The sequence below is a fragment of the Lonchura striata genome, chromosome 18 (assembly GCF_046129695.1).
Source record: "Lonchura striata isolate bLonStr1 chromosome 18, bLonStr1.mat, whole genome shotgun sequence".
NCBI lineage: Eukaryota > Metazoa > Chordata > Aves > Passeriformes > Estrildidae > Lonchura > Lonchura striata.
Genome location: NC_134620.1, coordinates 13,054,292 through 13,075,057, shown reverse-complemented (window position 1 = coordinate 13,075,057; position 20,766 = coordinate 13,054,292). Strand labels below are relative to the sequence as shown.

General features: G+C 49.7%; 3 protein-coding genes across 8 annotated transcripts; 1 reads left to right on the top strand and 2 right to left on the bottom strand.

Annotated features, from left to right (window-relative positions):
• Positions 1-9: 9 nt before the first annotated feature.
• Positions 10-1,597, bottom strand: SNRNP35 (small nuclear ribonucleoprotein U11/U12 subunit 35). The gene is made up of 2 exons (XM_021532777.3): positions 1,487-1,597; positions 10-1,011 (listed from the first exon to the last, which is right to left on the bottom strand). The coding sequence occupies exon 2, from the start codon at positions 1,006-1,008 to the stop codon at positions 211-213; it is 798 nt and encodes a 265-aa protein (XP_021388452.1). The 5' UTR covers positions 1,009-1,011; positions 1,487-1,597; the 3' UTR covers positions 10-210.
• Positions 1,598-1,601: 4 nt separating this feature from the next.
• On the top strand, positions 1,602-11,667 carry RILPL2 (Rab interacting lysosomal protein like 2). Of its 3 annotated transcripts, none has more exons than XM_021532770.2 (4): positions 1,602-2,008; positions 3,544-3,695; positions 5,903-6,010; positions 6,489-11,667. In XM_021532770.2, exons 1-4 carry the CDS (start codon positions 1,661-1,663, stop codon positions 6,511-6,513), a joined length of 633 nt encoding a protein of 210 aa, XP_021388445.1. In that variant the 5' UTR covers positions 1,602-1,660; the 3' UTR covers positions 6,514-11,667. The 3 variants fall into 3 exon arrangements, with proteins under 3 accessions (XP_021388445.1, XP_021388442.1, XP_021388446.1); XM_021532767.2 differs by having other exon boundaries at positions 5,903-6,013; XM_021532771.2 differs by lacking the exon at positions 6,489-11,667 and adding an exon at positions 5,436-5,529 and having other exon boundaries at positions 5,903-6,005.
• KMT5A (lysine methyltransferase 5A) lies at positions 7,954-19,341 on the bottom strand. 4 transcript variants are annotated; one of them, XM_021532764.3, is made up of 8 exons: positions 16,353-16,424; positions 15,950-16,044; positions 13,759-13,912; positions 12,727-12,940; positions 11,976-12,060; positions 11,575-11,634; positions 10,902-11,092; positions 7,954-10,179 (listed from the first exon to the last, which is right to left on the bottom strand). In XM_021532764.3, exons 1-8 carry the CDS (start codon positions 16,360-16,362, stop codon positions 9,969-9,971), a joined length of 1,020 nt encoding a protein of 339 aa, XP_021388439.3. In that variant the 5' UTR covers positions 16,363-16,424; the 3' UTR covers positions 7,954-9,968. The 4 variants fall into 4 exon arrangements, with proteins under 4 accessions (XP_021388439.3, XP_021388440.1, XP_077643390.1 ...); XM_021532765.3 differs by lacking the exon at positions 16,353-16,424 and having other exon boundaries at positions 12,727-12,799; positions 12,875-12,940; positions 15,950-16,188; XM_077787264.1 differs by lacking the exons at positions 15,950-16,044; positions 16,353-16,424 and adding an exon at positions 19,231-19,341.
• Positions 19,342-20,766: the final 1,425 nt, after the last annotated feature.

The following is a 20,766-nucleotide window of genomic DNA, read 5'->3' as shown; positions in this document are numbered from 1 at the left end:
CAGTTCAAAACCATTCATACAAAAGTTTATTTTCTCTAAAGAACAATTTGACACACATCTGAACTGCAGTAGGAACCAAACCATAGAGAGCTGCTGGCAGCAGAGTCACAGGCACAAGGTGGCAACACCACAGCTTGTTCTGGAAATGCTGTCACAGCCCTGAGCTGCCATAAGGGTAGGTCACGGACCTCAAGGACAAGGCACAGTCACCTATCGGTGCTTATCATCATCTCTTTGCTTCTTGGTATCTCTGTCCCTGCTCCGGTCTCTGTCCCTGTCCTTCCTGTCTCTGTCCTTCCTTTCCCTCCCCCTGCTCCTCTCCTCTTTGGAGTCTCTCTCTCTCTCACTGTCACCCCAAGCCCACGACCTCTCCCTTTCGGGCCAGCGTTTGTCCCTACTCCTCTCATGGTCCCGGTCCCTTGTTCTCCAGTCCCTCGTTCCCTCACGAGACCAGTTTCTTTTCTCTGATGATCCTTCTCCATAGAAATCATTTTTCATGTTTGGCAAATTGATGGGCTTTCGGAAAGGTCTGTCCCGTCCTCCGAACCGCAGCTGCCCGGATTCCTTTTTGCCTCCAAACCCACCCCCAAGCCTCCGGGGAATCCAACCTTTGAGAGTTCTTTCCAGTTCAAAGTCTACAAAGATCTCATGTTGGTCGATGACCAGCCTGTTGGCATCTCTGTGCGCCTTCAGCAGCGCGCGCTCCTCTTTGTACTCAATAAACGCATAACCCTTGGAAAATCCTGTGACCAGGTCTCGAACCAGACGGATCTTCCTGATGTCTCCATAGCGGGAAAACACCTCCTTTAACTTCTCTTCTGTGGTCTGGAGATTGAGCCTCGCCACAAAGAGGGTGAGGTGAGGATCCCCCGTGACGCCCTTGTTGGGCACGTACCGTGCCAGCATCGCCCGCCATATGGCCCGGTCGTGGGGCTCCTCGTCCGTGCCATCGATGCTGCCAGCCTTGAGCGGGTCGTACTCCTTCGCTATGGGGGCCCAGTCAGCCATTGTCTAGCGGGGGAGAGCACACATGGCACAGGCTCACGGCTGTGTCAGAACAGCCTGTGCAAGGAGCGCTTCCAGCACTGTGTTCATCCGAAAATCCCCCAAAGTGTGACACATTAAAATACACCAGCCGTGTCGCTGTTGTTTGAGTCCACACGCCGGGACAGAGCCGTGTGGGGGAGCCGCATCCTCCCCCGGCCTACCCCGGCCCCTCAGCCCCTCAGCCGCCCGGCCCCTCAGCCGCCCGGCCCCTCGGCCCCTCAGCCGCTCGGCCCCTCGGCCGCCCGGCTCGGCGGGACGCGGCTCTCCCGGCGGGCAGGGGCCGGTCCGCCGGCCCGGAGGAGCCGCAGCCGCTCCCGCCGGGCTCCTTTCCCCGCTGCCGGAGCCGCCGAGGCGGACGTGGCGCCGCGGAAAGGCCGATGCGTTCCCCCGCCCCGGGGCCGGTTCCCGGGGCTGCGGTGAGCCCCCCCCCGTCGCTTACCGGCAGCGGAGCGCGGGCGGCGCCTCCTCAGGGGAAGGGGCAGGGCGGGAAGCGGAGCGGGGCCGCGGCCGCCGCCATGGGAGCGCCGGGGGCGGGAGGGGCCGCGCCGCCCGCGGCAGCGCCGCCCGGCCCGGCCGGAGGGAGGGAGGGAGGGAGCGCCGGGGTGCGGCGGGCATGGAGCGGGGCCGGGACGGGGAGGAGGAGCTGGAGGAGGAGGATGAGGATGAGGAGGAGGATGGCGGCCCAGAGAGCGCCCTGGAGAAGAGCCCGTTCCAGCTGACTGCCGCAGATGTCTACGACATCTCCTCGGTGGTGGGCCGGGACCTGCTGCAGCTCCACGCCGGGCCGCAGCTGCCCGCCGCCCGCGCCCGGCTGCAGTTCAGGATCGTCAGGGTGCTGGAGATGCTGGAGGCGCTGGTGAGCGAGAGCAGCGTGGCCGAGGAGCAGCTGCGGCGGGAGCGGGACAGCCTCCGGCGGGAGCTGGAGCAGCTGCGGGCGGCGGCCCGCGGGAGCGCCCCGCAGGTGGGTGCGGGGCTCGGCCGGGGCACAGGGGACTCGGCTGGGACACAGGGGGCTCGGCTGGGACACAGGGGACTCGGCCGGGGCACAGGGGACTCGGCTGGGACACAGGGGACTCGGCTGGGGCACACGGGACTCGGCTGGGGCACAGGGGACACGGCCGGGGCACACGGGACTCGGCTGGGGCACAGGGGACTCGGCCGGAGCACACGGGACTCGGCTGGGGCACAGGGGACTCGGCTGGGACACAGGGGACACGGCTGGGGCACAGGGGACTCGGCCGGAGGACAGGGGACTCGGCTGGGACACAGGGGACTCGCCCGGGGTACAGGGGACACGGCCGGGGCACAGGGGACTCGGCTGGGACACAGGGGACTCGGCTGGGGCACAGGGGACACGACCGGAGCACAGGGGACACGGCTGGGGCACAGGGGACACGGCTGGGGCACACGGGACTCGGCTGGGACACAGGGGACACGGCCGGGGCACAGGGGACTCGGCCGGAGCACAGAGGACTCGGCTGGGACACAGGGGACTCGGCCGGGGTACAGGGGACTCGCCCGGGGTACAGGGGACACGGCCGGGGCACAGAGGACTCGGCTGGGACACAGGGGGCTCGGCCGGGGTACAGGGGACTCGGCCGGGGTACAGGGGACTCGGCCGGAGCACACGGGACTCGGCCGGGGCACACGGGATTCAGCCGAGGGCACAGGGGACTCAGCCGGGGCACACGGGACTCGGCCGGGGCACACGGGATTCAGCCGGAGCACACGGGATTCAGCCGGGGCACACGGGACACGGGCCCCGACACCGGCACACCACGCGCGGGTCGCAGAGCGCGCCCAGAGCCGCACCAGGCTGGCCGATAGTTGTGGTCTCTTTTGTGTCACAAAGTCACTTCCCGTCTTTGGCCGTGAAAGGCTTGAAGCTCTTTCCTTCGGGGTGGTTGCAGTGCTGTGGATTCCTCGCTCGTTTCACTGCAGTGGCTGACCCAGCAAAGTTGGGTCGGTCATGCACAAAGACCCGCACAAAGTTCAGAGAGTACAAACGCGCCGTGTTCAGCTCTTGCACAGCACCGGCCCCATAGAGATAACTGTATACAAACACTGAGGCTTTGTTACCCCCTGTGAGGGAAATGGATGTCTTGATAACTACAGAGGTCTTAAATCAAAAAAGGCGAGTTCAGTTCTCACCTTTCTTTGACACGGACTTTTGGTGTGGCATTAGATGGCTCAGCCTCACTCATCATCTGAGAACAATCTGATAAAAGCGTCTTCCTGACAACTAAATTGCAAACTCTTGGGACAGAGACTTTTCTTTTAACGGTCAGAGCCTGTCACAGCTGTGGCCTATACTTGGCTGGTCACTAAGAGAATACAAAAATATAAAGAACTATAATTAACTGCTTGAAAAAAAAATCAGGATTGTGATGAATTCATATTAGTTCTAAAAATTCCGTATTTAGAAAATCCAGATATTTTACTCTGAATGCTGAGTTTTTTGAGAGGTTACAAGGTCTATCACTGTTTATTTTACAGCCCAGCCTTGGACCAGATCAAATGGTGATAGACCTCACAGACCCCAACCGGCCCCGGTTCACATTACAAGAGCTCCGAGATGTATTGCAAGAGAGGAACCAGCTGAAAGCTCAGCTTCTGGTGGTGCAAGAGGAGCTGCAGTGCTATAAGAGGTAAAGCTTGAAGCCAGCAGAGAACTAATACCACTAATAACAAGTACTTCATGAAGCTTATCAGGTGAGAGTCTTGCAGGTTTGGGCCCCTAGGTCAGGATAGGCACTGCCCAGATATGTAAGTGACCTCTGTGCTCCCCAGAGCATACAAATGAACAAAGAAAAATGGGGGAACAATGAAGTCTTTATGCAACAGGAATTAAAAACCAAACTCCCTTTTCTTCTGCACAGTTCTCAGCCCATTCCCATGATTGTCCCACTCTCAGCCTACGCAGAGTTACTCCCACTCCACATCCAGCCTGGCTTCTCCTGCACAGGAATTCATCTGTGCAGTCACAGCAGCTGCACAGACACTGTATCTAAAGCAACACGACATACCAAAGAGCACGGGGGGTTTCCAGCTCAGATTTAGTCAAGCTTTCCTTCCTCCTGCAGCACCGTGCTGGGTGATCTCCGGTCCTTTGCTCCCACGGGGATGTCGCACTGATCTAGAAACAGAATATTGAGCTCTTTCATTATTCATGATAAGCTGTGGGGTTTTTAAGACTGCCAACAGAAGGTTGTGTAAGGCCTTTGAACTGTGTAAAGCAAGTGATTTCAGAGAAGGGTTTGGTCATTCCTGAAGGGAGAGTCAGTGAGTCAAAGGGTGGGATGTGGGAAGGGTCTTGATCTTGGTGCTATAAATTCATTCACCCCAAAGGATTTCCTTCCCAACCTCTGCCCCCTCTCATCTGGTTGGATTATAAACTCTTTGGGTCAAGAAATTTCTTCTTGATCTAGACACAAAATGTCTGAGCACATTAGATTTCAGTTGGGATATCTCAGCAGCACCCTCCTGGATACAGCGAGCCCGCCCTTTGGCTTGTCTGTAACAGGCAGGTTAAGCCAAGAAGTTACACTTAAATCCAAGAATTTACAAACTGCCTAGCAGCACTTCCCAGCTCAGCTGGCTGCTTTGCTGTGCAGCAGTGGAATGGCTTCTTGCTTTGATTTCCCAGCTGTTACACAGTTTAGTATAGGCCAAGTTAAACATGTAACAGTGGGAATGTTTTCAGGTTTTTAGTGATCTAGTCAAAATGCTGTGCACCAAGAGAAGGGCAGGGCTGCTTATCAGGTCGAGTAATTTGTGAGATTATCTCCTCATACAGTGTTACAGCTTAAGCCAAAACCCATTTTCCCTCTAAATAGTCACATAAAATCCTAATTGTAATTGTGTAAAGAGTAATTGTGCAGAAGAGGATAAATAGATGTTCTAAAATGCCTTGTATGCATTGGAAATAAGCTCTGCATAACACAAGGTAACAAACAGCTCAGAGACTGGCTCAAAGTGGCTGGTGCTCTGCAATGTCACCCAACAGCTCACTGTCTCATTTATCCAAGAGGAGAGTCTGCCTCAGAATTATCCTGTGCCTGGTGTCACACCAGTTTTTAAGTGCTCTGTGTTTTTATTTCCGAATCCAGTTGAGTGTTGCTTGGCTGCTCTTTGCCTGCAGCTACCACAGTCACAAGCTTTGATCCACTGAGCTCTCCAAATGACTGAGGTCAGCTCAGGACATGTTGTGAAAACACTGAGTGAGCAGGCTGGGAAAATCTCACCCTGTTCCAGGCAGGGAAAACACCCTTTGGTCAAACCGAAACTGTTGCCTTGAGTAGGCGGTTACAGCTTCTGGATTGTAGAAACACTGAAGTGGGATGGCAAAATCTAGAGCTGAGGCAAAGCCTTTCTTCTCTCCTCTGTAGGGTGGAAAGAGGAACAGGCAGTTGCCTTGCAGGAGAGCTGGGAACTTCCCATCTGTTCCCAGGCCTGGTGTGAGCCTGGGTGGCTGTGCTGGAGGTACAACACATCTACCCCTGCAGAAATTCACCATTTGTGTCTTCACCCTCTTCTTACCCTTCGGTTTTGCACAAATCCAAGTGTGATTACACTTCCCTTTCACCCCCATTATGACTTGCCATTTTTTTTCTCTGTGGAGAAGTCAGCTTGTTACTTTTTTAGTGTTCTCATTAAAGCATAACCCTGGCACCATTACACTGCTGTATTTAGAGATAATAATTCATTATTTTCAGTTCACTACAGGGAAGAGGCTGGGCCATCATCCCTGTCCTGTGAACACTCATTCACCCATGCCCAGTGAGAGGTCTAACTCATGCACTGTCACACTCTGCAAAAACCCACAAAAAATAAACAAAAACATTTATTTTCCCAGTGGGATCATCTCACAGAAAAGGGACCAAACTGAAGAACTGGAAAAAGAAGCCAGTGGTAGCAGTGCTGGCAGCAGAAAGGACAGTGAAGAGAAGACAATCATCAAACGGTTGTAAGTTTGTCTGCAGCTTTTGGGGCAGAATTTATGGGAACATGGCCCACTCCTTTCACAGTGAATCCAGGAGTGGATGCTGAACTTTAGCCTAATTGGCTGGATATTGTTTTCTGCTCTCCATGAAAAGTTAAAAGCCTGATAAAGCAATCTCTTCCTGGGGAAAAAGCACTGCACAGGAAAGCAACCTCCACCCAGGCAAACAGGGAGTCACTTTTTTCCTAGGAAAAACAAGCATTCCTGAACAAAATGATTCAATACTTGCCTCCCCTGCCAGCCCCTCAGGGTTGTGCTGTGGGAGCACCCCAGCTGGCCCCAGGCTTTATTTACACTGTACACAAAACCCACCAGCTCAGGGTCTGTTCCTAAAGTCCCCCAAAATAGCACAGTGGCAGGGCCAGCCCCCTGCCTGTTCCTTGTTTTCCACTTGTAGATTATTGTTCCCTTTCTGCTATTGATTTTTTTCTTTTTCTAGGTTTTCTTTTAAACATGGAAAATGAGCATCCTCAAGGACTTTGCTGCTGGTGAGAATGGCCCTGATGAGCCTCAGAGGCACTAGGAAAGACAATGATTGGAAGCAGCAGCATCACTCCTACTGTAGAGAATGAGCAATCTCATTAAAATCCTGTTGTATAATATTCTTTCAGAATAGATTTTACTCTGCTTTTTCAGAAACTGTTTGAAACAGACACTTTTTGTATTTCTTAATGTCAGACATTACCCACATGTAGAAAATAAAACATTTATAAAAAGTTGGGGTTTATTCTTATTAGAAGAGCCTGTGATGATCTGTACTACAGCATACTTATCCTGTCCAGCTATCAAAACATTCAGCCCAAATGATTTTGTAAGATGAAGATAAGTTAAGACAGACATGCCATTCACAAGTGGTTGTTTGAGGTGAGATGACCAGTGGAGAAAAGTACAGTGAAGGAAGAAAAGCTGCTGCAATTTGGCTCTGCCCACATGAAGGCCTGAGGTGCAGGCACTGCTCAGACTGGAACAGATGCAGCAAACATTTCATTTCTGACAGCTGAAGGTCTCCTGTGGTAGGAGTTGTGTTTTGCATAAGCTCTGTTCTTTCAATCACCTGCCACAAGCTGTGTATTGGCCTCAGTAATGAGATTTAGCACCAGTGGAAGCATATAGGGCAAACAGAGGAGTGGGGAAAGAAGCTTGAAAGACACCAATTAGATTCTCCATTTAGAAAGGTAGAATATCCAGAGCAGAAGTCTGAACAGACATAAAAGAAGCAGTGACAGGTATCAAACTGTGATCTTACTCTCTTCAGAAATAAAAGCAGGCTCTGAAGTCTTGATTCCCTCTCCTACACTGGCAGCATGAAAAATATAGGGCACTTCACACATCTGCTCAGCTGCACAATGTAAATGTGGCTCAGCAGAAGGCAGAGCTGCAGCCTCCCTTCAGAGGTCAGGAACAACTACCTGTTGTAGCAAGGCCACACCTCAGGTGGCTGACCCAAGCCAGCTGGTTTAGCCAGGGCACAGAACCAATGAAGTCCTTTTGCCATCTTCAAAATATCAATAAGCCTTGGCCATGCCCTCATTGTGTATTTTCTAGAGCATGGCAGCAGGGAAGGCAGTACTGCATGGCCTGAGCAGAGGCTTTGTGCACAGAAAAACAAAACAAAGAAACAATCAGCAACAGCCAGGATGCATCTCTGAGCTGGAGAGATGCTGATATGTAATCTGAATTCCATCCTCTTCCAAGGTTTATCCAGGCATATATTTTCCAATCTCCTTTAAAAAGCAGTTTAGCTCCCAACCCAAGGGTATCTTTCCCTGTGACACCTTGTTAGAAGATGAAGCTTTCCTGTGAGGCACAGAGATAAACACCCAAATGGCACATTCCAGGGAGAAGTACATTGAGATAGACCTCTAGATCTCTGTATGTGTTCCTAGAAAAGTAAAGGATACATACGCAGTGCAACATGAGCTTTATTCCATCCTCCAATGCAGTGCTACTCAATTACCAGTTAATCTTTCAGAAAATACATTTTCTTTTTATGTAAAACAGGGAGATCTTTCCCCTTTCTTGTTTACAAAAGCGATGCTGAAGTACAGAGGTTTTAAGCTATTTAACCTGATAGAGAACACATAAATGTTTAAATAAAATTTTAAAAATTTATTCCAATTTTGACTTAAGGGAAGTGCTCTAGTTTAACAGGACACTGTACACATTGCTGAGGTCCCTATTACTGAGACCAGAGAAAAAAATCACTGCCAACTCAAGACAAGCTGGCCAACGAGGCTTACCTGAAATTCAGTACATGTAATTCAACAGGTCTCCAGTTAATTCTTCAGAAATGGGAAAATACCTAGGCTTGCTCTGACGAGTTTGCCTTGTGTGAAGCAGTAAATAATATAAAGCATTTAATAGCCAATGATTTTCACAGCTTTCTTTCAAAATGCTCATAAAACTGCAATGGAGACAGGTAGTATAGCAGCCGTTTCATCAATAATAAATATATTCTTTATTTTACAGAGACATTGTCTTCAAGTTTTTAATTTAAAAAATACATCACTAAGCCACCTCTCTTGCTGCTGGAGCACACAACCAGGATGTTGTTGCTATCTGACCTATCACATAGGCAAGCATAAGATTGTCTAGAGGGCATTCAGCTGGAACAGCAGCAGCCTTCAAGACATGAGGAATAGAAGACATTAACAGAGCCACAGATCCCTTGCTGACATCTTCCAGCAGCAAGCGTGGCTGATGGCTCACAGCCATTTTCATCTACACACGTGCCAAGCCTGCCTTGGCAAAAATTCCAACTGGTAAGAATTCCTCTTTAACATAAAGGACCTGCATTGTATTGCCTGCCTATATCCCAGATTTGGCTCTCCAACAGAAACGTTCCGAACATCCACGAGATGCCAAGCACTCGACTCCCGTGTGAGACAGTGGGACCAGACATGCTGGACAGACCTACAGGACCAGGCAATAAGGAATCTACTTTCTTCACTGCATGAGCTCCATCACTACAGTTTGAAGCTGCATATGAAGAGGACTCCTATTTTTGGAACCACTATGCTCTACTTCAAGCATTCACAGTAAATAAATAGCTTCTGATGTGGCTAATTAGCATAGGAAGGTAATATAAAAAAAATTTTGGAGAGAGTTTTTACTTCTTTAAAATCCTCTGGGAGATGCCTCTGATAATCAGCCATCAACTATAAAAAAGGTACCTTCTCAAAGTTTAGAAAATAAGTAAATGTCAAACATTAATTCTCACTGTGAAGTTCTATCTTCACATCTGTAATCAGTATCAACCCAGTCTACTAAAATTTATCCTCATTTGGCCGGGAGCAATTTCTCCAAAGGAAGCAGTCAATCTGACCATCCTTTTCCCTCAGTGCCAGTGCATTTGAAGTTCATTGCCAACAGAATGTATGACACAGGAGAAACTGGATTCCTACCACAAATTATTTGAGAATGACAGTAGCATCCATCTCAGAGAAGCCTGTCAGCACTGAGCTGTGAAAAGCAGTCTGACAGGCAGTCAAGCCACTGGATGACCAAGTCAGAGTACAGCAATACTTCTGTCATAAAGCCAAAGTTCAGCACCCCAACGTGGGGCGTGAGATTTCCTTGCAAAAGCAGAAGCACAACCCCAGTGATGAAGTTTCTGTGCAAGTCTTTCACTGCTCAAGTGGCACTGGTCACTACGCAGAAGCAGTCGAATTTTAAGGAGGGTTTTCCTTTTATGATAGAAAAGTTTTGGCAATCTAAGATCAAATATTCAAGCCTGCCTGGAAAACTGTAATAGGTATTTAAATACTGCAAAGCAAAAAGGCAGTTTTTGAGGAGCTTGGAAGACCATAAGCCATCCACTAAGAAAGCTGAGGGAAGTGAGGGCAGAAAAAAAAAAATTCATTGACTCCTTGTAGAACACTCAGTCCAAAAATAAAAACCCCAAAACAAGGAAGATGAATTAGTGTTTCAGCCACGGGTGAGCTTCAATGGAAGCTTTGCTTCTGTCTCCATAGTCGTACAACAGTTCTTCACCTGCCTTAATGTCCCTGGAAGCTATGAGGATGAGATGAGGCACACCATCGATGTCGTGGAGCTTGGTCTGACAATTGCCACACTTGCTGTGATTAATGAGCCTTCCCAGACGATTCGTTTCTTTTGTAGCATCGACACTGAAAGAGCAATAACAACGTGGGATGGCACCTGGGAGAGGGCCACACATGTGGACAAAGCCCAAAGTGCAAATCACACAAAGAAAGAGGAATTCACACCAGTCTTGAAAAATTAAGGAGAAACATAATGTTATCATGTTACATTACAGAACAAGCATGATTAAATAAGCAGCCCCAATATGGCAAGGCAGGGAAACTGAAACAGCTCTGTAAGATTTTTAAGTTAGTACAAAACCCAGAAAATGAAACATTTGGACTGTTTGAGCTGCCTGTTTTCAGGAATAGCAGAATCCAGACGTGAAAAAAATTATAAAGCTTGGACTGGAGTGGGTGTCAGACTAGAGCAACAAGGACACCCAGTCAAAAGAAATGTCTCTCTTCCAGGGAGTCTGTCCATCCTGCCTTCCAAACCAACTCATCTCAACTCAGATAAAGGAGTCCATTTTACAAAGGATAAATTTAGGCAGAAGACCAATGCAGAACTACAAGCCTCATCCAAGCAGAGCAACTCTCCACATAGCTTGTGCTATACTTCAAAGAAGAGGGCTTTGAGTCACCTACCATTCCTCACAGCCCAGGCATACAGGAGGCTCTCAGACCATGGATCAGTGCTCCAAAAGATTTCATAATTCACATTTCCCATTAAAAACAAAAAATTTGTATGAAAACAAGAAAAGAATTAGAAGCATTCAAAGCCTCTATCAATAGCAACTTGAGCTTACCAGTAGGTTTTGCTGAGGTACTGGAAATAGTACATGTAGCAGCCTGTGGATGGGTCTTGAGCATATACTGCCTCTCGTTTCTTGGCATCAGTGATCTCAATGAGATCCCCATGATATTCAACCACAAATTCTCCTCGATTAAAATGTTTAGTAGCAATTACTCCTCTCCCTTTTCCATCAATGTAATCAATCTGTTGAGTTGAAAAGAAAATACTCTCTCACTTCCCAGCTGCTTAACATCATTGCAGATATGCTGATTACTAGGAAATGCTTTGTCATTAAAAAGCTGCTGCAAAAGGGAATTTGTGTGTACTGCAGACAAAGCTGTAGAAGCACAATGTATGGCACAGTGGAATGCAGGATGAATTTGTGACACACTGAGTTACTGGGTAGCTGGACACAAAGTCTTCCAATGAAAGAACTCAGGAGTGCATTTCTGTGAAGACCTTAAAGCCCCCTCAGATTTATAAGTGAGGCTGCAGCACACACATATCCTCCACTCAAAAGGACATTGCTCACTCAAAAGGAAGGACTGTGTTCCAGTTCTCCTGCATTTTCATCAGAGATTGCAGGGTCCTGAGACTGAGTTCTGCTACTCTTTGTTTAAATAGATTAACATCAAGATACTCTGTAATAAAAAGTACATGACTACTTTGGTTGGCACTGCAGTTACCTTCATTCCTTCTTCTTTCCCACTTGTAATCAGCTCATCTATTTTCCTCCTTTCCTCAGTCTGCAGAATAAACAAGAACAAACAAAACCATAATGTTGTTGATAGCTTTTGTAGCTTCTTCTAGAGCTGGAAGGAAATTACCCACCAATGACACTCATTGTTCCAAACCATCTCATATTTCCAGCAAACTGAACAGCAGAAAGATTTCTGCCCTCAAAATACATAAACAGCTAGATTCTGCTCTAAACTGGACCAGCATTTCCAAAGCTTAAGCATGTTCTTAACAATACTTCAAGTGCACAACTTTATTTGCATTTTGAATGGAAACCATAGTTACACATGTTAGATTTTCAGCTAGTCAGACATGTTATAAGTAATGTCATTTTAACAAGAAACACTACCTCCAATTCAGATTTGCTCTTCCTGGAACTTCTTCTAACTGGGTAATAATCCGTCACTTTTCTGTTTGGTGTTCTTCCTTGTGTTCTAAGGGGGAAGAAAAAGAGAACACACACACATATTTCAGACTATTTGTTAAGTTAAAGCACTAGAGCAAAGGTATGTGCGATAAATTTTTATTTGAGCTTGGTAAGTTGAAAGGTGATCAATATGAATCAGTGTTTTTTATCAGTACTCTTAGTTTCAAGCCACAGCTACATCCCCTTTTCTTCCCCACACTATTTCCATTACTCCAGTACTAATTCTTGAACAATACAAGTGAGATGTCGTTGGAAATCAACTGAAGGTCACATTACAAGTCTGGGGCCCCCTGCGTGCCTTGCCAGAAGGCACTCGAAAATTTAGGTCATGAAAACTGCTTGGCAAGGAATTAATTAATGTTAGGTCATATTACTCTGATACCAAGAGAAAGGGTATCAGCTCAGCCAGGAAGCCTCCAACTGTTCTGTTTCTGACAAGACACATTCCCATTTGTCCACAGGAAAGTAGGTCTTAATGGCTCATTATTTTCTTCCATAGGTAACCAGCAAACATTTAACTTGTGATAGAACAATAGAACACATTAACCTTGCTTTCACAAGACAAACAAGTCCTCTGCAAAGTAGGTACTTGGATGCTATTTTAGGGTTTTTAAAGCATGATATTCTTGAGAAAACAAAGAGCCATCCTTTCACAATTCCAGAAGTCACTTACTTTTTCCTTGGTCCTCGTTTTGCTTTAACCATCTTCTTCTGAGCTGGCTTTGCATTGGCCTCCTCAGCACAGTCTGCAGGCAAGGGAGTCTTTTGGGTTTCCACAGTTTCTTGGTTTTGATCAGAGGGCACCGAAGGATTGCACCCACCTTCCTTGTCCTTCTGGTCATCTGGTTTCACAGCACCTTCAATTATTTTGCCACCTTTCTTTTTTCCTGGTGACAAGGAAATCGAGTAAGGCTCTGAACTTAGGACCAACTATACCTGAGTGCTTTAAATGAATTCCAGTGGTTTAGAGTTCTGTCAAATGAGAGAAAAAGGAGAACAATGACCCTGCACTGCTGGGCTCAGCAGCTGCAGATGTTGGTACCAAGAGGCCAGTGCCACCCAGGGTAAATCCATGGGAGCTAAAGGGCTGGCACTGACAAGAAATCCGCACTCCCCACAACAACCAACATTTACTTGTTTTTTTGCATCCTACCCCAATACAACCACATCCTCCTCCTCAGATAACTGACTCAGAGGTAGGCGAGAGTGGTTTAAAGCTCATCAACGTTTTTATGTAGAGTAAACCATCAGGTTTAACAGTCCCATCTGCTGAGACAGATGCTTCAGTCTCACTGGAGAAAAGAAGCACAGCTGCAAGGCCTCAGCAGTGGGACAAACTAAAGCCATCTTTACCTCCTTGCCAAAGCTGGGGGTGCCAAATTAGGAACTAAAGGCCCCAAGTTTCCAGAAAGCCTGACACTCCTTGTGTCAAATGGGACTGAAAATGCCTGATTGTAAAATTGTTTGCATCAAAGTACTTTGACAAATTACCAAGGCTGTTAAATGCACCTTTAAACACAAGCCAGATGGGTTTTCTTCCCCTTGGTAAACTTACAGAACACTCCCATTTCTAGTCACTGTGAAGCCTGCCACTCGGCATCCAGTTTGGGCTCATCCTCACTGCTTGTATTTCTTGATGAAAATATTAGAATTGGGGCAGTGGGAGCACCTTCACCAAGATAAGCAATCCAAAGCTTAATCTTACCAGCTCCTTTCCTGTAGGTTTCCTTTAGTGTTTTGCCCTGACATTTCACCTCGTGATACATGACAGAGTTTTCTTCTTGAAGCGGGGGGCGAGCACCAGGTTTGTTGGGATTCAGGTAGCTGTAGATTTTGGATTGACCAATAAACACATTCTCCTAAAACAGACCCACACAAAAAAATCAGTTCAGCACAGAGAGTTCAGGAACCTCAAGCTGGCATCCACAACCGTCTGCAGCAACCAGGGCTGACAGGTGATTGTGCTGATGCAAATTATACTGTTTGAAGCATCACACTCACTGAGGTTTTGATTTCTAAGTGAAAACAGAGTGCTGAGAACTTAAATAATAAAATGTGGCAGGATGGAGTAGTCATAGCTAACTCCAGCCTCCACCCTTGTGCTTCACAGTATGAACTTTGGTGTGAAAAAAAACCCAAGTGGGAGCTCCTGGGGAGGAAGGCAGCCTCAAAGAGCACATGCCAAAAAAAATATGAATAGTGCAGCAAAAATTGCCCAGGCCCAGTAGAGAGCTCTCACAGCCAGAGCGGTATGATCTACCCAGCTACTCTCAGGAGGTATCAAATGTTGTTGCAGCAAATTATATGCTCAACTGAGCAGCACAGAAATCAGTTTTACAGCCTACCTTGAGTGACACCTCTCAGCAAAGCATAGGAGATAAACAGTGCTATATTTTATCCATTATATGACATAAAAATAAAGTGTAAAGGTTGTTTATGGCAAAAAAAAAAGGGCCCTTAAAGGATCTGTGCAAAGCCCAGTCAGGAAAATGGCAAAATGGCAAAACCCTCTGGTATGGCCAGACACCACAGAGCCTGGGGTTTGTTTGCTGGCTCAGGCTCCAAGATGCCAACAGTGAGCAGTGTCAAATTTAGCAAAGATTAGTGGAGTCCTGTCACCTTTGCTTTCACAGCCTCCTGCCACCTGGCTATGATTGCCTGTGCAGAGTATGGCAGGCACATTCCAACCGTGAAATCTCAGAGTCTGGACAAACAGATGCAACTTGGGCAGAATGAGTTTTTCTTGGCTATAATTTGACTCAACCAAAAGCAATTTTCAGACATTGCATGCCAGTTAAAACAACAAAAATATGCATCCATTTTCTTAGAAAAGCAAGGAACAAAGGGTCCCAGTAGTCAAAAAAAGCTCAAATATTGCTGACTAAACAAATACCTCAGTATTTCAGACACAGACAATGAAAAAGTAAACAAAGTACACAATAGAACAGATAGGATAATTTTAATAATTAACGTGGTAATGAATAACAAACTTCCTATGTACATAATTCACACAAAATTAGACTAGTTAAAAGCTCAAATCTTAGTCCAAATATAAACGACTAAAGACTGAGATTACGATGGAACATCCTGAGAAAAAGCAAACAGGACAGACACTCCCTGACCTCTAATATTTCTGAAAGGCCTATGAAAGGCAAAACTTCCTTATTAAAAAACCGGAGCTTCCAAGCATGAAATACTATGAAAACACTCAATTTTAACAAATACAAGCAATGAACCCTGAGCTTCAAAGTCCTCAAGATTTAGTAAGAAGTTTAAATACGGGCATTTTGGGAGAAAGCCCAAAGCAGTGAGCTGCAGTCCACCTGCCAGCTGAGCCTTCAGGCTTTGAATACACCATGAACGGGAAAGGAACAACTATTTTTCCAGCATTGCTTCCTCCCTTCATTCCCAGCTCCCTTCCTGCTGCGCTCTTGGCGCAACCGAGATGCCGCTGCCACGTCTTTGTCTGTGCCAGGCTTGAGACCCCGGGGAGCAGAGATTTTCTCAGCACAGCGAAACACACGGAAGGCTAGAGAGGGGCTCCAGGATTTAATGCAACAGCCACAATTATTCCCACTGGGAGTAAAAGGCAAAGAGACAAGCAGCGTCCGGCCAGCTGCCTGTGACAGAACTACAAGACGGGGAAGATGGCACGGAGGGAATGTCGAGCCTAGTGCCTGTCTGCGGTAGGGCACAGGAAAACACGGAAAGAGTCCGACCGTACTTAAAGTTAACCGATTTCTGGCGGATTTGAGGGGGTCCCGAAGGCCCGGGCCCCGCGGCTCCCCGGGGCAGCCCGCACGCCGGCTCGCCCGCCCCGGGGGGAAGCGGAGGGCACGGCAGACCCCGGGAGCCGCCCGCCCCGCTCCGCCCGCCCAGGCCCGGGCACTGCTTACCCCGCCGGCCCGGGGGCGGCTAGGGCCCTTCCTCTCGGCGCTCTCGGGGCTTGCCTTCTCCACGCCGCCCGCCCTGGTCTTGGGCATGTTCTTCCCTAGGAGCAACGGGGGAAGGTCGGCGGCTGAGCCATGTCCGGCGCTGCCGCCCGCGGTCATCGCCCGGCCGCCCCGGCCTGCGCCATGTTTAAAGGGCTGGATGCGGCAGGGCGAGCCGCGGCGGCCCAGCCCCTTCCCGGCGAGCTGCGCACACCGCGCGGGGGAGGAGTCCCGCCGGCCCCGGCTCCCCGCACCTCCCAGGAGGAGCTTCCGCGCCGCGGAGATGCCCCGCGCCGCGCGGGCCCAGCCCCGCCGGCCCCGCCGCGTCCCGGCCCCGCTCCGCTCCTGCCTGCTCCGCCCCGCGCACCTCCGGCCATGGCGGCGGCGGCGGCGGCCGCGCGCCTCGGAGCCCCCGCGCCGGGCGGCCCCGGCTGTCCCCGCGGAGTCCCCGCCGCCGCCAACCGCTCCGCAGGGAGACGCCGCGTTACCCTCGGCAACCCCATTGGTTTAACCGCCTGCCAATCATCGCGCTCAGGCCTCTGATTGGCGCGAGCGGCCATGGCCCGCCCTCCCCCTGTCACACCGCGGTGGCTGCGGCTCCCGGGAGCAGGGTTTAAATGTGTGTTCGCTGGGCGCTGATTGGTCCGTGCCGAGAGCAGGCGGCGCTCTGATTGGCGGCCCGGCAGGGAATGCCCCTCCGCGGCCGGGCCGCGCCACGTGGTGGGAGCGCGCGGGGCGCGAGCGGGGCCGTGCGAGCCCGCGGAGCGCGGGGGCACCGTGGTACCCCCCGTCCGCTCCGCACCGGCCCACGCCACCTCGCAGCAGGGATTCGGGGTACCCCTAATCCTGGCGGGATTGTAAAACTCTGCTCTGCGAAATTATTAGGCTGCATTACACAATGTTTGGTTTAGATCTCCCTGGCTGAAGTTTAAGTCTATTAGTTCTATCTTCCAAGCTTGCCTGGAGAGCAGGTAATTCTCCAGCATTGCACTGAAGTGTCAAAGACCTTATGTAAATCTCCAATCCATAACGAGGGCAGCTAAAATATTACAAAGGCAAATGACAGCCATCATTATCACCAGGAGAGCTGGAACTGCCTTCAGCATCGACTTCCTTGTCAGAAGCTTCCAACAGGACTAGTACATGCACTTTGAAATCAAGAAAGTACAATGGCAAAGAGTAACACAGCAATGAGGCAAAGCACACGTGGCTCAGGGGATCTGGATGGATGCCACGTGGATGCCATCATGGAAATCAGGAAATTGCCACACAGGACTTCAATGCTCCACGACAAGCAGAACGCTTCTATTGAGCAATGGTGCAGGACTCCTGTTTCCTATCTGTGCCACCCCTCCTGCATCGAGGCCTACAGAGTGTGTGTGCTCAGGAGCTGGGGCTGTGGTGCTTGTGCTGGCCCGAGCGCTATCGCCACAGGGGTGGCTTCCCACCCCAGGCTTATCTGTAGCCACAGGCTGCTGCTTGTCGCTGGCATTCCCACAGTGACATAAACAGCCAGTCTGTGGTACAGCTGAAAGCCATCCTTTCCCTTAAGAACAGGAAAAAAACCCTTCTCATCTTAAGTAAGAACTTGGGGCCTCGTCCTTTCCAAGCTGTCCCACAGCAGCTGGGAGCTCAGAGGGCAGGAATTCAGTGTGACTGCAGAGGAGTCTCAGAAGGCAGCACAGCATTCCAGCCCACTCCCTACTTTTCCTGTGACAGTTCTGCATTCAGGCACTTTGGGAGAAGACAGAACAAACCCAGCTCTTCATGGGCACTGTCATTTGGTACATCTGGGTCTTCGATCACCAGGCAAATGAATTTTACAGAGAGGCAACCAAAACTCACTGGGAATTCCCCTGTAAACTCAAAGCTGCAGCCAGCTGACATTCTCTGGGCATCACGTCCATGAACATCCACGTCCATGGTGTTCTTCCACCAAGGCAGGTACTCCAAACTCTCTGCACAAGCACCAGAGCAGACACTGCTCTGATTTTTCCACCCCAGTTTGCACTGTACTTATTGCACAGCAGGGATGTAACTGGCAAAAAAAAGATCTTCATAAACTACTAAGATGATTTCCTTCTTACAGTAATAGGGAGCACTCTTCCTAATGTCTTGGGAAAGCTCTGGAAACGGCCTCAACTGTAGTTTTGCTCAGCTGTTGGGGGTTGTGTGTTTTAAATTATGATTTTACATATGTATGTTAAGCAAAGGCACCGAGTTGGCATCGAAGCCGTGCGGGCCACCAGTAGAGGGCAAAGGAAGCCAAGGAATTCTCTTCCCCAGAGCAACAAAGAAAACAACGTCATCTCTAACTGGCCGCTGCTCCCGGCGCGGTGGGATCACGCTGTGAATTAGCAAAACATGTTGGCTTTGCCCCTCAGCTGGCTGCGGCCAGAAGCCAGAGATGAGCAGAAGTTGAAATGCTGAAGGCTCCAGCCCAGGAGAGCGTGGCTGGAGCCGCCCGTCACTGTGACTCGGGACACGCGGCACATGCAGGGAGCGCTGCCGACTCCCGTAATCCAGAGGGAGCAGCGCTAAAACCCAGTGACCTAAATATTCTCTCCCGTAGTGCCGCATGAGCAGCTCCCGAGAGCACCACGTTTTACTGCGGAAATGTGAAATTGTTTTGTGGGGGAAGGGAAGGAAGAGCGAGCGAGGCGTTGATTTGCTCAGAAAGGGTAGAAAATCGTCAAGGTAAATCTCTTCGGTCTAGATGAACACTTCATCCAGGTTAAAAAAAAATTCTTATTTTATCTTTGAATTAGTAGTCTCATTTTCTGTCCAATATACCAAGGAGATGCTTGTTAAATATTGCCACCTGAGAGCAAGTTCTCACACAGCACCTGTCATATTTGCAATTTGCAAAATAAATGACAGCATTTACACAAATTTCTCGTTCACAAGATGAAATCCCTACAATTTGTGCTTCAGCCACTAGAAATCAAGTAAAAATAATCCCTGAGGGTAACTGCTGAGTGTTACATTAAGCAACATCATTTTATAAAGTCACAGAGTAAAATGCCAGTAGGTGCTAACTGCATTTCATAGATTATAAAATATAATTACATTCAGAATTGTATCTACCAATGATTAAAAAAAAAAAAAAATCTCTGACTAGAAAGTGCAGCGAGATCCGTGAATTACATGCCAAAATTCTATGGAAACAGAGTCCTGCAGACAAATGTGCCTGTGCTAATTCCACGCCAATGGAAAGCAGCATTTCCACCAGCGGGATTACTCACCTATTGCAGTCGAGGATGATCACAAACGCTGACAGGTAACTCCCTTTTCAACTCAAGACATCAAAACCCTCCCTTCCTTGTCACGTTTGTACAGAGCTGCTGAGATTTAAAGTTCGGTTCAGCACGTGTGAGCTGTACTTCATCATCTGAAGTGTGCAGAGGGCAATAATCAAGATAAAAGCTGCCATTTCAATTGTTCTTCAGGTCTCTGGCCTCACTTCTGTCATCTTTTTCTCCGTTTGAAGCATCACTGATTAATCTGAATTACTTAAATCATTTTAATTAACGTTGCTTTGTCTTTAAATAGTTTACCCTTAATCTGTCTAATCCTTTATTGGGTATATTAATCTCTGTTAGATTTGTCTAATGATAAGTAAACTTGCACAAGATTGAATAAGTAGCACTGCACATTTGAATTGCTTACACTTCATCTGTCTGCCTCAATTCTGTGTGAAAGTTCTCACAAATGTTCATGGTTTACACAACTGGGAAAGCATTTTATTGGAAGATTGTCTCTTTTAACAAGTCTTCTCAGTCTGGGGGGCCTCCAGCGCTAAAAAAAATGTCTCCAAATGTGAAACTAGCACGAGTGGTCTCCAGATTTTAACTCACTCTTTGCAGCAGCAAGTTTCACATTAGCAGCTTGTAAAACATTCGCAAGGGAAAACTCATCACATCCCCTGGGCATTCCCAGGGAGGGCAGCAGGGAAATCCTCCCGCGTTCTGCCGGGGGAGATCCGGTGCAGGAGCTCCGCAGGGCCGCGGCGCCGTGAGGGGGCGGAGGTGGCGGCGCCTCAGGGCGGGGAGGCACCGGCCGCACCGGGCTGCTCGGAGCCGCCAACCGCGGAGGGACGGGACCAGGGGGCCGGCTGAAGTGAGAGGCATTCACCGGCGGGAGCAGGGGCGGGGATGAGCTCAGAGAACACCGTTTCGCCGTTCCCCGTTTCCCCTCACGCTCACACCGAGCCCGGCCCGGTCCCGCCAACGCCGCCTCAGGCGGGGGCGCGCGCACGGCGCCTCCCCCCCCCCCCCGCCCCTCCCCGTGATGCAGCGAGAAACGCGAGGTCTCGCGAGAGCTCCGCCGCGCTGCCGGGTTCTCGCCGGCAGCCGCCATCTTGCGGGAGCCCTAGGTCACGTGACCGCTCGCTGCCGTTCGCCTCCGCCTTCCCCTCCCCCCACCCTACCGGGAACCGGGCCCGGATCGCCAAGGCTCGAGTGCGGCCGCCGCTTTGGGGCGGGGCCCGCCCGCGGGGACGTCGCTTATTTGAAGGACGGTGGATACGCCGGGTTTTTTTGTTTTTTTTTTTTTTTCTGGGGTGGGGGAGAGAAGGGGGAACTTGCTACCTCCCCGTTGCTGAGAGCGGAGAGAAACCGAGGCGCGGCATGCCACGTGATGGGGGGGCGAACGGGGAACGCGCGCCAGGGCCCGGCGACGGGAATGGGGGGGGGGGTGGGCGCGAGACGGCGGCGGCGGCCACGTGACCGGGGAGCCCGCGGGGCGGGGGGGGCGGGTCACGTGGTGCCGAGCGCGCGCCA